The 13,892-nt window shown below is 38.3% G+C and overlaps 1 protein-coding gene across 4 annotated transcripts in view; it reads left to right on the forward strand.

Annotated features, from left to right (window-relative positions):
- LOC132699381 (protein split ends) overlaps positions 1 to 12,096 on the forward strand; it is a 136,430-nt gene extending 124,334 nt beyond the window's left edge. For 3 of the 4 annotated variants that reach the window (XM_060666046.1, XM_060666047.1, XM_060666048.1), the window contains exons 11-18: positions 456 to 8,899; positions 8,963 to 9,037; positions 9,147 to 9,280; positions 9,335 to 9,453; positions 9,509 to 9,987; positions 10,048 to 10,248; positions 10,382 to 10,543; positions 10,632 to 12,096. In XM_060666046.1, coding sequence (XP_060522029.1) covers positions 456 to 8,899; positions 8,963 to 9,037; positions 9,147 to 9,280; positions 9,335 to 9,453; positions 9,509 to 9,987; positions 10,048 to 10,248; positions 10,382 to 10,543; positions 10,632 to 10,760 — 9,743 coding nt within the window. In that variant the 3' untranslated portion in view covers positions 10,761 to 12,096. The remainder of the gene's footprint in view (positions 1 to 455; positions 8,900 to 8,962; positions 9,038 to 9,146; positions 9,281 to 9,334; positions 9,454 to 9,508; positions 9,988 to 10,047; positions 10,249 to 10,381; positions 10,544 to 10,631) is intronic. The other variant, XM_060666049.1, reaches the window with a different exon arrangement.
- The last annotated feature ends 1,796 nt before the right edge of the window (positions 12,097 to 13,892 follow it).

A 13,892-nucleotide genomic window follows, 5' to 3' on the forward strand; every position in this document is an offset into this window, starting at 1 on the left:
CAACACATATTACATTCCGTCTATCCGAGAGTCCACGATTCGCAGCCATACGTCAATATTGGGAGTACAAGACAGTCGACTAGCCGATTTTTGATGGCTCTTGAAATTTGGCAGTCTTTCCAGATGTTGGTCACTCCACACAGCTACGTTTGCCATGTTGCACCTATGTTTCACTTCTTCTTCCGATATGCCTGTGTTTGTGATCCCAGTTATATTTGGATGGTTGTTATTTTGCCTATCATGATTTAGCCCTTAGAGACTGAATATTCAGAATGTGATCAAAACCTTACCGTCCTAGTAGCCAGCGAATCGCAATTAATTCGGTTTACAATATTTGTCTCGCAACAACAATAACACAGACCAACAGTTGCACTATGTGCGATGAGCATTTAAGAAATTTTAGTCCATGTAAAGTCAGCTTAAATGTCATACCAAATGATTCTAATTTGTTTCAGGAGCCACGACTATTCCGGCAGCGAAAGGTCTCCAGTACCCTTTTCCCAGCCACCCTCCGATACAGATGTCCCCGGTACCAGCCTTGCAAGTAGCAGCGTCCGGAATTGTGACAACTGCAACATCCGTCACGCCTACGTCATCGACTAGTACGGTCACCGTGCGGACCGCGACCCTCGGCGAAAATAGACTGAAGCCGTGCGCTAGCGTTCCCGGTGACGTACGAACTAGTAGCACTAAAGTGAATGTAGTTAGGAATACTGTAGTTTTGCCGACGCTTTCGAAATTAAGTGAAAAGAACAACATTCCAAACGCTAGCGACGGTAGCGCGACGTCGGGTGTGCTGAAAGTGAAACCGTCAGACAAAACTGATAAAATTATGTGTCGTAGGGACTCTAACAGTAGTTCGCCCCGCGCTGACGTTAAAACACGTAGGAATAGTGATACTAGTGCCCGACGAATAGAGGATGAGAAACTTGATGTTCAAGAACGTGGAAAAAGTGAAGAACAGAAAAGAGAACATCGTCTAGCGGAAAAGGCCAGAGAAGCGCAGGAGAAACTTGAAAGGGAAAGTCAAGAAAAAGAGAGAGTCGAGCGCGAAAAAGTGGAAAAAGACGCGCAAGAAGCTGACCGTTTGGAACGTGAACATCAAGAACGGAGAGAACGACAGGAACGGGAAAGTGAATTAGAAAAACAGAGATTGGAAAAAGAAAGATTTCACAAAGAAAAGCTAGAAAAAGAGAAAGAGAGAAACAGGCTGGAAAAAAATCGCTTGGAAAAGTCGAGGTTGGAAAAGGAAAGGCAAGAACGCGAAAAAGTGGAAAAAGAACGACATGAAAAAGAAAAACAGGAACAAGAGAAGCTTGAAAGGGAGCGCCAAAAAGAACAGGAAAGAAAAGATAGGGAGGAAAGGGAGCGCATTGAAAGGATAGAAAAAGAGAGACGAGAAGCTGAGGAGAAAGAGAAACAAGAAAAGTTGAAGAAAGAGAAAGAGGAAGCGGAACGAAGAGAGACGGAAGAGCGAGAGGTACAAGTTAAGGAACAAACCGAGAAATTGGAGAAGGAAAAGGAGAGGAAAAAGGACGAGGAGAAGAGCCGTCATAAAGAGGACAATCATCACGACAGGAGAAAAGACGATTCCAAACATCGAGAAAGTCACAGTGAAAATAAACACAGGGAGAACAATATTGATAAACACGCCCACGACAAAACTACCAAAGAATCCGGTAAGGATGACAAATCGAGTCACGAATTGCACCGGCGAGATTCTCATCACGAAAATTCTCGCCACGATAAAGTTAGGTACCATTTGGATAGAGAAACTGAACGACGAAAGGAAAGCATAAAGGAGAATAGAGATAATAATGTTCACGACAGACATAAAAACTTGACAGAAACCAAAGAACACAGAGATCGAGCGATAGTTGAAACTAGGCACACATCGATCGATTCTGACAAAAATCGAACATGCGATAAAGATCCCAACAAACGAAAAGAAAGAAATAACAGCCTACCCGCTAATTTGGGAGTCAAAAGGAGGATGAGTTCACATGACAGCGTCGATGTTCCAGAAGAAAAGCGTGTTAAACTAAGTCACGAACATAAGAAAATGTCGGAGAGGCGAGATTCAAAAGACAGCTGCAAGTCGGAAGATAAACAAAGGAAAAGTAAACATAAAAACAATTCCATAAATACCACCCACGAGAAACACAGCAACAGTACAAAAGAGAGCGATGAGAAACGTAAAGAAAAAGAAAGGGAGCGCGAGGAGAAACACAAAAGACACAAGCTGGAAAAGCAAAAATCGAAAACGAAAAGTCGAGAAAAAGATTCCAGGGAGTCACCAATTTTACAGACGACTACTACACTTACTGATAAAGATTTTTTAGCGAAATTAAACTTGCGATCAACGGAAGAAGTAGAACGAGAAAAGCAAAGAAAGGAGCATAGAGAAAAACGTAAAGAGGCAGCACTGGATAACGAAAAACGTAATAATGAGGAAAGTAAAAAGAAGGACCGGATCAGCACAGATTCCAAAGAAACTAATAAATCACACGAAGATGCTAAATTAAAACCCAGTGAAGACAAAAAACACCTTAAGAGGGAAAAAAGTCGCAAAATTACCACATCTGACAGTGATTCTGATGAACCAAAGAAACAACACTCAATTTTTGATATTGTTGATGACGAGCCAGCTTATATTTCAATGTATGACAAAGTTAAAGCAAGAAGTTGCAAAAATATGCAAAAACAAGAAGAAGAGAAGAGACAAGAGAAGATAAAAGCAAAATTCAGTCAACTAAAATTGAGTCGAGCTCGCAGAGAAGAGAAAAAGCGATCAACATCTTGGGATGAAGATTCTGAATCTGGTAAAGAATCCTCTGAGGTGAAGCCTAGGAGAAGCAGAAAAGTTTTGGACAGCTCCGATGAAAGTGAGGATAGAAAATCTAGCAAACGCCGAGAAATTTACTCAGATTCAGATTCTTCCATGCTTAGACAAATTAAGTCTGAACCAGTCGAAACTACCGACGATGAAATAAAAAATAAAGTAGCCTATAAAGTCTGCAAATCTCGAATAACTAGTGATACCTCAGATGACGAATACCAGAAGCCCAAACTGTGCAGCCAAATAATATCTGAAGATTTTCACGAGAAAAAGGTTAATTCCGATATGTCCAAGATGTTTTCCGAAAACGAAAATGACCAAGGCTTCGCTGATACTGACGAAAAACCTGAAAAAATTACATCTGTTAAAACCGAGCTAGAAAGGTTAATTAAAAAGGAAAGACGCAGTAGCAAATTTCAGGAATTTCATTCTACTGAAAATCAAATTTTCAGGGAATCTCATTCTCCTGAGAGGGAAGTTAAAGTGGAAAAATATAACAAACCAATATTTGAAACCTCCGATGACGAAACAACTCCTGAAACGAGAAAGGAAAAATCCGAGAGAAGAGAAAAGAAACATAAAAAGAAACAAAAGAAACAAAAACATTACCTTAATGATGAAGCGCCCAACAAAACTGAGATGGACTCAGCTCAAGGTGAAAATCAAGATCGTACCAAACATCACGATAAGAAAAAAGATCATTCCAGAAAGGATAAGAAACGGGATAAAACTAGAGAAGGTCGTGAAAAATCTAAGAAATCGAAGAAAAATAAGTCTGAGGGAAAAAACGAAATTAAAAGCGACGGCAAAATGGAGAACATATTCGGTCCACTCTCGGAAGATTCCGAAAATGGCCTTAAAGAACTTACTTGCCAAATGATAAATAAACTTTCTTATTTGATAGATGAAAATGCTCAGCAGCCTCATTCATTTAATACAGACTCTGAAAAGGAACATGATAGCAAAATTAAGGAGGATAGAGATCGAGAAAATGAACGTGAGGAGCATAAGAAAAGAAAAGAGAAAAAGCGACGAGAAAAGGAGAGACGCTTGCAGGAAGCGGCTGCTGAGGCTGCAGCTGCTGCTGCGGAGGAACCACCCCATAGCAACGATAACAGCATGGACTTTATAGATATGGGTAAGCAGTTAGAGGCTAACATAAAGGACGACACATCTGAAATAGAAATCAAATCAGAACTGGACAATCTGAATATTGAAACAAATATGTTTTGTTTTAATAACCAAACTAATGAAACTAAGAAAGACGAGCGCAAAGAAAGCCGCGAAAAGAAAAAGAAGCGGAAGAGAAGTAAAGAAGAAAGGAGTAAACATCACCACCACCATCATCATGATAAAAATAAGATAAAATCCCCTGAAATTAAGAAAGAACCAGTTGTGGAAGAAATCAAAGAATTAACTGAAATGAAATGTCAGAGTCAAAGTATGCCAACAATACTCGACGCAACTAGTCCTATTATGGAAAAACTAGCACCTGAATTTACAATTTCGCCCTCGACTAAAGAGAGTATACAGATGGTAAGCCCTCTACCAAAGACGCCGACTACATCAAAGGAGAAGAAACCTGAAAAATTGTTACCAGGATTTGGTACAGAAATTGACGAAACCATTCATGAAAACGCAGTTAAATCTATTTCAACGGATTTTGAACCTATTATTAAAAAAGAAGAACCTGTAATTAAGGAAGAAATAAAAGAAGAAAAGTTGGAAGAGCAAATTGAAGACAAACCTAGGGTTGTGATTTCGCAAGAAGAAACTGAAGATGCTGTGGCTGCTTTATTAGGTGAGAGTTTTGGTAATGGCCAATTTAATGAACGATACTCTGACGAAATAAGTAACCCTGCCGATGTCGGACCAACACTTTCAGAGGAAAATAATGTACAAGATGACGAAGAAATGAGGCAAGCTGTGCAAAGCCTAAGCGTTTCAGATTTAGATGTTAAACCAGATACTCCCCAGAGTGAACATGAGCTTCAAATTGATACAGATACCGAGGAACAAGATGAACCATCAATTGTAGAGTCAGTCGCCAAAAGTCCAGAGAGCGCGAATACAACTCAGCAACAAAAAGCTCAAGAAAGCATTCAATTATTGGAGACTAGTAAAACTTCTCACTTCAGGACAACGCCGAATATTAGTAGCCCACCATCTCTGACACCTATTAAAACGCAACCATTGACAGTAATTGAAACTAAGAAGAATTTGGAAGAACCGAATAAAACTATATCGATTGTCCCAGACCAACAGCAGAGATCAGTTATTTCTCAGTCTCAGTCATGGGTAGAAAGAAAGTCAGAAAATATTATTCCAAAGCAAGATGTATTGCCACTGACTGAAACCAAACTATCTGTTCCACCTGTTATTAGTCAAATATCGACTAACCCTCCTGTATTAAAGTCATTTGCTACACCTCCTACGATAAAAATCAGTGAAGCAAATTATCCACCTCTTGCTGCGATAACGAAATTATCTCCTTCATTAGAACAAAAAATTCAAGCACAGCCTGTGCAAACCACTAATGCAAAATCTACCTCTGTATCCCAGCTTCATAATTTACCTGCTCGCTCCCCTGTCCAAATTTGCAAACCAGTTGGACAGGACAATATGCTATCACCTAAAGCATCAAGCAATATCAACTTGAGTAGGCTGCCAATAACATCGGTGATGGTATCCAAGCCTTTGCAAACAACGACTGTACTATTGCCACAGCCTAAGGTGGCACACTCAATGGAACCACCGAAATTAGTTTCAGTTTCCTCAGAAATGAGAACTCAGCCGCGAATGGTATTTCAAACCTCTTCAGTGCCTTTTAGCACTTTTCCACCCAGGCAGCCGGGACATATGATTCTTCAAGGAAATATTAGACATTTACCACCAACAGGGCTGCTTGTTCCTACCAGGCATTTGGCGCCCGGATATGCGTATATGGGGAATGTTCCGCATGGCACTTACAACAATGTGCCAGTATCTAAAGAACTCCACCCTCACTGTTTGGATAAAAAGCAACAAGAGGATATAAAAATATCACAGCCTGTTCCAACGTGCTTGACTAATAGCCCCATTAAACCCACCATAATTATGTCGGGTAATACCAGTTCGCTTCCTACCATTAGCACTACTAAACCTCCAGTCACCTCTGGAACAATTTCACATCAAATAATCTTGACGTGCTCCAAGCCAAATCTTTCTCCGGTACCTGTCAGCTCTAGACCTTTACTTACAATGAGTCAATCAGTGGGCGCACCAAGTTCGACTAACAATTATTTAACTTCTGCTCCTCGTCAAAGTCCAAAGTCTGTATCAGTTATTAATGAACCGCAAGTTTCCATTGGTGCGCCAGCTACAGAAATAGAAAGGCCAAACTCCTCCGTAATGTTGCAAGGTGCGTGTAAAACAGCAGTGTCGGAATTGTCCGGTGTTAAACCACTTCAAGAATTAGATCAGCTGTCAATACCAACAGTAGAGACTCCAAAAACTTCTAATGCAAGTCCAGTTATTGTGTCAAATCCATTATCGTCAGAAAATAATTCCGAATATAAACCTGCTTCGCCTGTTAAATTGGCAATTGAAAAAGTGACAGAGGAGTTAAACAACTCTCTTACCAAAGAGATAGTAGAAGAAAAGGAGGAAGTTACTGAAGCAAGCAAACCAGAAGACAATTCAGATAGTACCACAGAAAAATCAGAGCATCTTATTAAAAAAGAAGAATCGTCCACTCAATCGTCAGCAGGGCTACCCGTCAAAGAACTGAAAACTACAGATAAACATCCAAATCCACAAGATAAGCTGGAAGCTCTCATCGACTCTAAAGATAATAAAGTAACCGAAGCTACAAATACTAACCTGTTCAAAGAAACTGCTTCTTACGTAGAAAAAGATATTTCCAAAGAAGATTCTTTGGATATTAAAGAGGATAATGATTATTGGTCTGCAAAGGAAGTGAACATTGATTCAGTCATCAAAACTTTATGTTCAGCGGACGAAATGTCCGATCACGGCAGCGAAAGTGGTAAATACAAAGAACTCGACTCAAAACATGCCGAGGATAAACGTGACGAGTCAATCGAAACAACTGCCAACAGTGCAAACGAGAGTTCAACTGAAACAAAGCCGGGGGAGGGAAAATCAGTTACTACAGAACACGACGATGAACCAAGGACACCTTCTACCCGGAGCACTACCCGAGGAAGGGGTCGCGGCGGACGAAGGGGCAAAGGCAAAACTGTCGTGGAAAGAGGTGGGATTCAAACTCGACAAGGCAAACTGAAAGAGATGTCGAACGTGTCGACAACACCAACAAAACGTGGTCGCGGTGGTCGCACAAGAAGTGACAGAACGGCTCTTAAATCAGAATCTGATTCAACAGACGTATATGAATTTAAAGAAGAGTCTGAAGAAAGCAACAAGGAACAGAGGCCCAGATTGGTTTTGACAATTAAATCCACTGCCTCCAGTACTAATAACTCCCAACCAACAGCTATAGTTAAAGAAATAACCAAAGATGGAACAAAAGAAATTGGAAAAGAAGTTAAAGAAAATCCAAAAGAAACCTTGTCCACCAAGCAACCTTTGGAACACAAGGAAGAATTTACATCTCCGCAATCAAATACGAGAAAATCAAGAAGACTTGCAGAAAAAGATATTTCTAAGAATTCTGTTGACGACATTATTGAAGATGTTGTTAAGAATGCTCCGCAAACCCGAGCATCAAACCAGAGAAGATCCGGTCGGCAAGTTGTTAATAAAACTCAAACACTAACGCTCCCCCAAGCGGAAACTCCCAGAAAATCTCCGAGGGGTAGAAAGCCGCGTCGGGCTTCTGAAGCGACAGAAAATTCATCATCTGAAGAAACTGTAAAAGATGAACGTCCGAAGTCTGTAGAATTATCCCCAATAAGTGCATCAGCTGCAGAAAAACTAAAAGAACCCAATGTTGCTATCTCCCAGCAAGTTGAGCAAGTTAAGGAAAAACCATTTGAGGGACTAAAAGCTGCTATGTTAAGGCGCATTAAAGGTGAATTGTCAAACTCTGCTAAAAGTGAACCCACTAATCTTATAGATCCTGTTACCGGCCTTTTAATACCAATGAGAGAAAGCGAGGAAGGAAAGTATATTCCGCTTCCTGGTAGTAGCTCTGGTAATGAACAAAAGGTTGTGCTTATGAAACCCTCTACACCTCCAAATCAACCGGAACCTGTTAAAGAAGAGGTTAAAATGAGCGAGCCTGTTAAAAGTCAACAAAGTGTGATCACTGAGCCTCAGTCAGTAACTGTTGTTCAGCAGCAGATGCCTAAGATTCATCCGTTCAAGGCCCGTGTGCTGTCATCTCAAGTAGCAAAGGCTGTTATATCGCATCAGCCAATACAAAGCAAACCCATAACAACCACAGTGTTGTCACAATCGCAACAGCAGCAACATGTTATATCAAAACCAATTACTCCCATAGTACAAAATAAATCTATCCCCGTAAGTCAAAATGTTCACATTGTTGCCGCATCAATTGCTTCATCATCAAGCCCTATCTCACCAAGGCCCGCCATGCCAGTTGTCGCTACAAAATTACAAGTGAAACCTCCTATACTTTCGCCCAGTCAACAAATTCTATTGACTAGTCAGAAGCAGTTTATCCAAATCAATAAACAACCACCATCTTTGCAAGTTCCAAAAGCTCACATTAGTGCTGCTCTGTCACAACAAGCGCAAATTGTAAACGCACAAATCGCTCATATGAAGCAACCGTTGAAGCAGCCCCAAGTTATAATTGGAAAAGGATCTATCACAAAGGCTCCACATCCAATGCACCAGCAGCAAATTCTAACTGGTCAAGTTGCCAGTCCACCATTGAGCAAATCACAGGCACCTGTTGGAACCGCAGCAAGAATTATACAAGGGCCATCGAGTGCTGCAAATAAGGGCGTTATGGAGCCACCAAAAATTGATGTGAATTTACCCAATGTGATATTAGGACGACCTAACCTTAGCCCACAAGGGTCTCAAGCTCGACTACCGGGACTGCCTGTTCCTGGTTATGAAGCCAGTTTGGTAAGTTAAATTCTTTTAAGTCAAGAAATCACTTACTAATTTAAAATTTTTACTAACATGCAGCATGGAGATGCTCGAACATTTTTGAATAGAAGTCGGAGCCCTCCGCCGGCTCATCAAAATTCCCCTTCTCCCAAGGTGATTACATGTTCAATGTTCTACTTAATTCGTATTAACTTTCGTGAAATCTAGTGGCCCTTTCTTCTACTTTTTTTGGAATAATTGTCACGTTTTCCTTTGGTTTTAGGGTGAGCCGATTTTTCCACCGGGACCGTTGCGACCTCCAGATCTCAACCCGGCTCACTATATGCATCCGACTCATGTCGTACAGTACCATCAATTTTTGCGGCAGCAGCAGCTACAACAACAACATTTGCAGAGGTAATGTTGTTTTGCAGTAAATTTTGTCTTCCATCTAATACCGTTTTGTTCCAGGTCTGCTGTTCTTGAAAAAACAGGGGAAGAAGGCGAAGAAGCCCCTGTTGGATTGACTCTCGGTGTTAGGGGAGCAGCTGTGCCTCATAGTTTACATTCACCTCATGACCGTGCCACAGGTGAGAGCCACATTTTCTTAGGTAAATCCAGAGGTGAAATGTTGTTTATTTGCAGAGTCTCCCCAAATGGGACAAGTTTACAATACATTATCACATACTGCACGCTTAACGCCATACCATCCGAATAATCGCTACTTTGATCAAGCGGAACCACCTCCAGCACACCGACCTCTTACTAGCCACAGTTCTCTGGCTGCTCTTCCTGGCGACAGAGGAATTGCCCACATGGCTCCACTAGGAACACCTGATAGATCTTTGAGTAGCCATTTACAAGAGGATCGACCCCTAAGTGCCCACTCTATATCTTCCACCCATATGGGAAATATGAGTGCGACGGAGCGTATGGCAGCGTATATCGAACGCCCCCATGGTGTAATGGGAGCAGGATTGGGCGCTGCTGGTAATTTGATGGGAGCTGTAGCGAAGCACATAGGCGCAGATGCGCCGACTAGTCAAAGAGGCCTTCAGGCTGCGACTCCACCTCATGCTAGTCAAGTTCCACCACAGGCTGAAAGCTTGTTTATGTTGTTAAAGGTACATTTAGGTATTTCACAGGTAGAAAATCTTTGTTTCATATTTTATTTTTCTGTTTAGCATTATCCACTGATGTGGCAAGGGCTGCTGGCGCTGAAAAATGATCAGGCGGCTGTGCAAATGTATTCTGTATCGGGTAACGATGATGTGGCAAAATGCAGTTTGCCTAAAAATCCAGATGAATCTACTCCACCATTAAGAATATTTCAGAGGATGAGGTTGGAACCTCCACAGGTTGAGGGTGTAGCTAGAAAGATGCAGGTAAGGTATAGACAGTTTTGGTTACTTCTGGATTGTGCGGGAGCGACGGTTGTCGATGAATCGAACTTGTTGATGTTCTCTCCTAGTATTGAATTATTAACATCTCAAATATTAGTAAATTTTTATTTTTCAGATGGAAAATGAGCACTGCATGCTCCTCGCTCTACCCTGCGGTCACGACCACATGGATGTACTTAAACAATCTACAAACTTGACTAACGGATTTATCACTTATTTGCAACAGAAACAGGCAGCTGGTATTGTAAATGTTGCTGCACCTGGAACTACACAACCTGTAAGTAATATATATGACAATAAAATTATCATAACTTTATCCCATTTTATGAAAGCCAATAATAACACTAATTTCTTTTATATTTCAGCCTGCTTATGTTATACACATCTTTCCTTCATGTGATTTTGTTAATGAGAACTTAAGAAGGATAGCTCCAAGTCTCCTTGAAAGAGTAGCAGACATTGCCCACTTACTAATTGTAATTACAACTGTGTGATCAGGACACCTAGCTTCCCGTTTTTTTTTTGTTGGACTCTAAATTTTTCATCTTTTCTGTAAAACAGACACCTAGTTTGGTCTCCAGCATCAAATTTTGTCACCATGCCTAAGCCAAACCAACTTTTGTCGTTTATCTCAGATCTATTAAATCACGACTAGACGATTTGTACACATTACTTAACTATTAAAAAAAGTTTCACTGTGATTTCTTGACAAAACGTTATTACTATTATTAAAAATAAATTTTAAAAAGTTTTAAAAAATAACTTACCTAATTAAGAGATCTCATATTTGAATTTAGTTATACATATATAACGTGTTTTTCTTGTTTAGAAGATCTTTATTTTTCATAAATATCTTGTAAATTACTTAATAACGTGAGTATCCACTAAAGGTTCAGCGTGTCAATTTTGTTAGAAATATTAAAGAGTTTGAGAAAAAATGCCGACAAATTTGCCACACTCAATTTTTGGTGGGACCATGTTAAAAATGAATACAATATCCTTGCAATATTTGTAAAGATGTTGTATGAGTTTCCTTTCTCGGTTTAGTAAGTTTCGTACCGTTTTCGTTTAAAAACTTTGAGGTTTGGTTGCACAGAGATTTATTTTTATACATTGATACTTGTTGATTATTTATTTATTACTAATAAGAGATAAATATGTCGAACATTTACGTCCATCAGATGAACTTGTTCGAATTATTTGTTTCACGTTCTTACCGTTCGTACACCAAAGTCATAGTTTCGAGTTTTTTTTTTTGTTGGATATATATATATATATATATATATATATATATATATATATATATATATATATATATATATATATATATATATATATATATATATATATATATATATATATATATGCTATATGTATGTATATTTTTTTAGTTTATTTTGTACGAAAGGTTTGAACTTCACACAATATTTAAAGCAACTTAACCTCGAAGCCTTTTCTGGGCTGTAAAATATTTAAATTTAAACGTTACCCAACTTGTAGTTTGAAATTATGGCTATTTATAAATACAAAAAAAGCAGATAGACATAAATATAAATATGTAGCATATATTATGATTATAAAAAGTTCTTTTTTTATTACACTGTAAAATATATGTGAATATATAGTTTTATTTCAATAATTTAAGCTTTTTTAAGTTCAGTTTAAGATGTTCTGTACAGTGTATTTAGCTGTAAGTACAATTTAGCCAGCGTTACAAAATGATAATCTAGGGAACATTGTGATGTCTATATATTGTGTAAATTTTGTACATATTGCAAAAAATACTGTGTATTGTGAGTATACATTATTATAACTATTACGATAAAGAATTTTTTATTTCAAAAACCAATGTTCCAACCAAACATAGGCCCGTTAATACGCCATACGCGATCATGTCACTTATGCATGTCTGCACTTAAGTGATAAATGAAATTTTGGGGAAATGTCAGGCAACCATGCCTATTGTGCGTTGTTTTGGCTTGTAGATTATGCAAAAATGATTATTTCACTAGAAAGACATCTATTTTGACATCAATCATTATCTGAAAGATCTAAAACAGCTTAAGAAATCTACGACATGTGTTACATAGAAACAGAAGAATTTTTCATAGAATCCAAAAATGTGATAATATATAGGGAGTTCCAGTAAAAAAATTTGGTGTCTGGTTTGAACCAATGTGTGACTATAAGCTTTAAACCATAATTTTTTTTTAGGTAGTTAAACCAAATCCATTTAGAGAAAACGGTGAATACGCGAATTTTTTGCATTTTATGAGGTCGGAAATTTGATCCTCCTTACAGGTTGGAATTTTAAAATAAAAATTTTTTTGTATAATTCTAATTTTATGATAAATCCGTATGTGCATATTTGTTGAAAATCAACTGTTATAAGGAATAAAAAAACCATCAGATATACTAATGGGCTACTCACGTTATGGTAATACTCAAATTGCTGCCCTGTGGGTACATAAAAACGTAGCCTGCTCAAAACTCATACTTAGCCAAGTTGGGGAAAATCTTTCAAATTCGTTTAGAGAATTAGAGAAAGAACCCTTTTTCACTGTTCGTAATTATAAGCATTTTATAGTACCTCAAAAAAGGCATTTTGAATGTTTAGGGCAAAAATGTTGCATTCTCTAGCATTTGGCCCTGTAGTGGTATTTTGTGTTTTTGATAAAAAAAAAAAATAGTTTAATATATTATATTCAAGGAATTGGGAAAAAGAATATCAGATTTACAGAAACAAGATGTGCAGGGTCAACACAATGACATATAATTGGAGAACCATATATAGGAAATGAGATCTAAAGAATATATATCATAGACTTTCGACAAGGTCAAGAATTATACAATTATATACATTAGCTGGATAGATTAGATAGGTATTAGCCAAATTCTCAAGCCTACAATTCATAAGGAAAGAGTATCAAATTTTGATTTTTTCCGGGAATATCAAGTATTTTAACTTACAAGAAAGTAATATATATGTCAAAATACCAGTAGGTATTTGACATTTTTTGATATTGTAAATCAAGAAATACACAACTGAAGTTTACAAAAAAAATGATTAGTATAAACTCTTATAAGACGGGCTTTACTTCGACAAGCTAAGGCAGTGGGGATTGTACGTCAAGTACAAGAAAATGTGGACGAAAATTATTGCGGAAATACTACGTGTTAGGAATAATTTGTACAGTTTTACATCAGGAATAATGATCAATCAATATCAATATCTTATGCTATACCAATGCAACAAATAACATTAGCCATCATGGGCTAACATATCTCCTAGCAGTTTGCTGCACAAACCAAAGTTTCGGATCAATCGGATGTTTTCTTGCATTTTGACGTTTGTCAATTCTAACGGTGATATCTCACGCCACTCAGTGAATGTATTTGTGCTCTGTTGCAAAAATGTCCCCAAAAACCAAAACCCCAACCCTAAACTTGTTGCATAATATACTATTACTCACTCGTTCTAATAGATCCTTCATAGTGCAACTTTAAATAAGTAAATTAATATGATTTTCCTACCTCCATTTTGAGAACGAAACACACCACTCCACCTTTCAAAACAATCACTGACTGACAACTGACAAATAAAAACACGAGTAGTAAACTATCCA

The sequence above is a fragment of the Cylas formicarius genome, unplaced genomic scaffold, assembly GCF_029955315.1.
Source record: "Cylas formicarius isolate icCylForm1 unplaced genomic scaffold, icCylForm1.1 PGA_scaffold_3__17_contigs__length_32017465, whole genome shotgun sequence".
NCBI classification, from domain to species: Eukaryota; Metazoa; Arthropoda; class Insecta; order Coleoptera; family Brentidae; genus Cylas; species Cylas formicarius.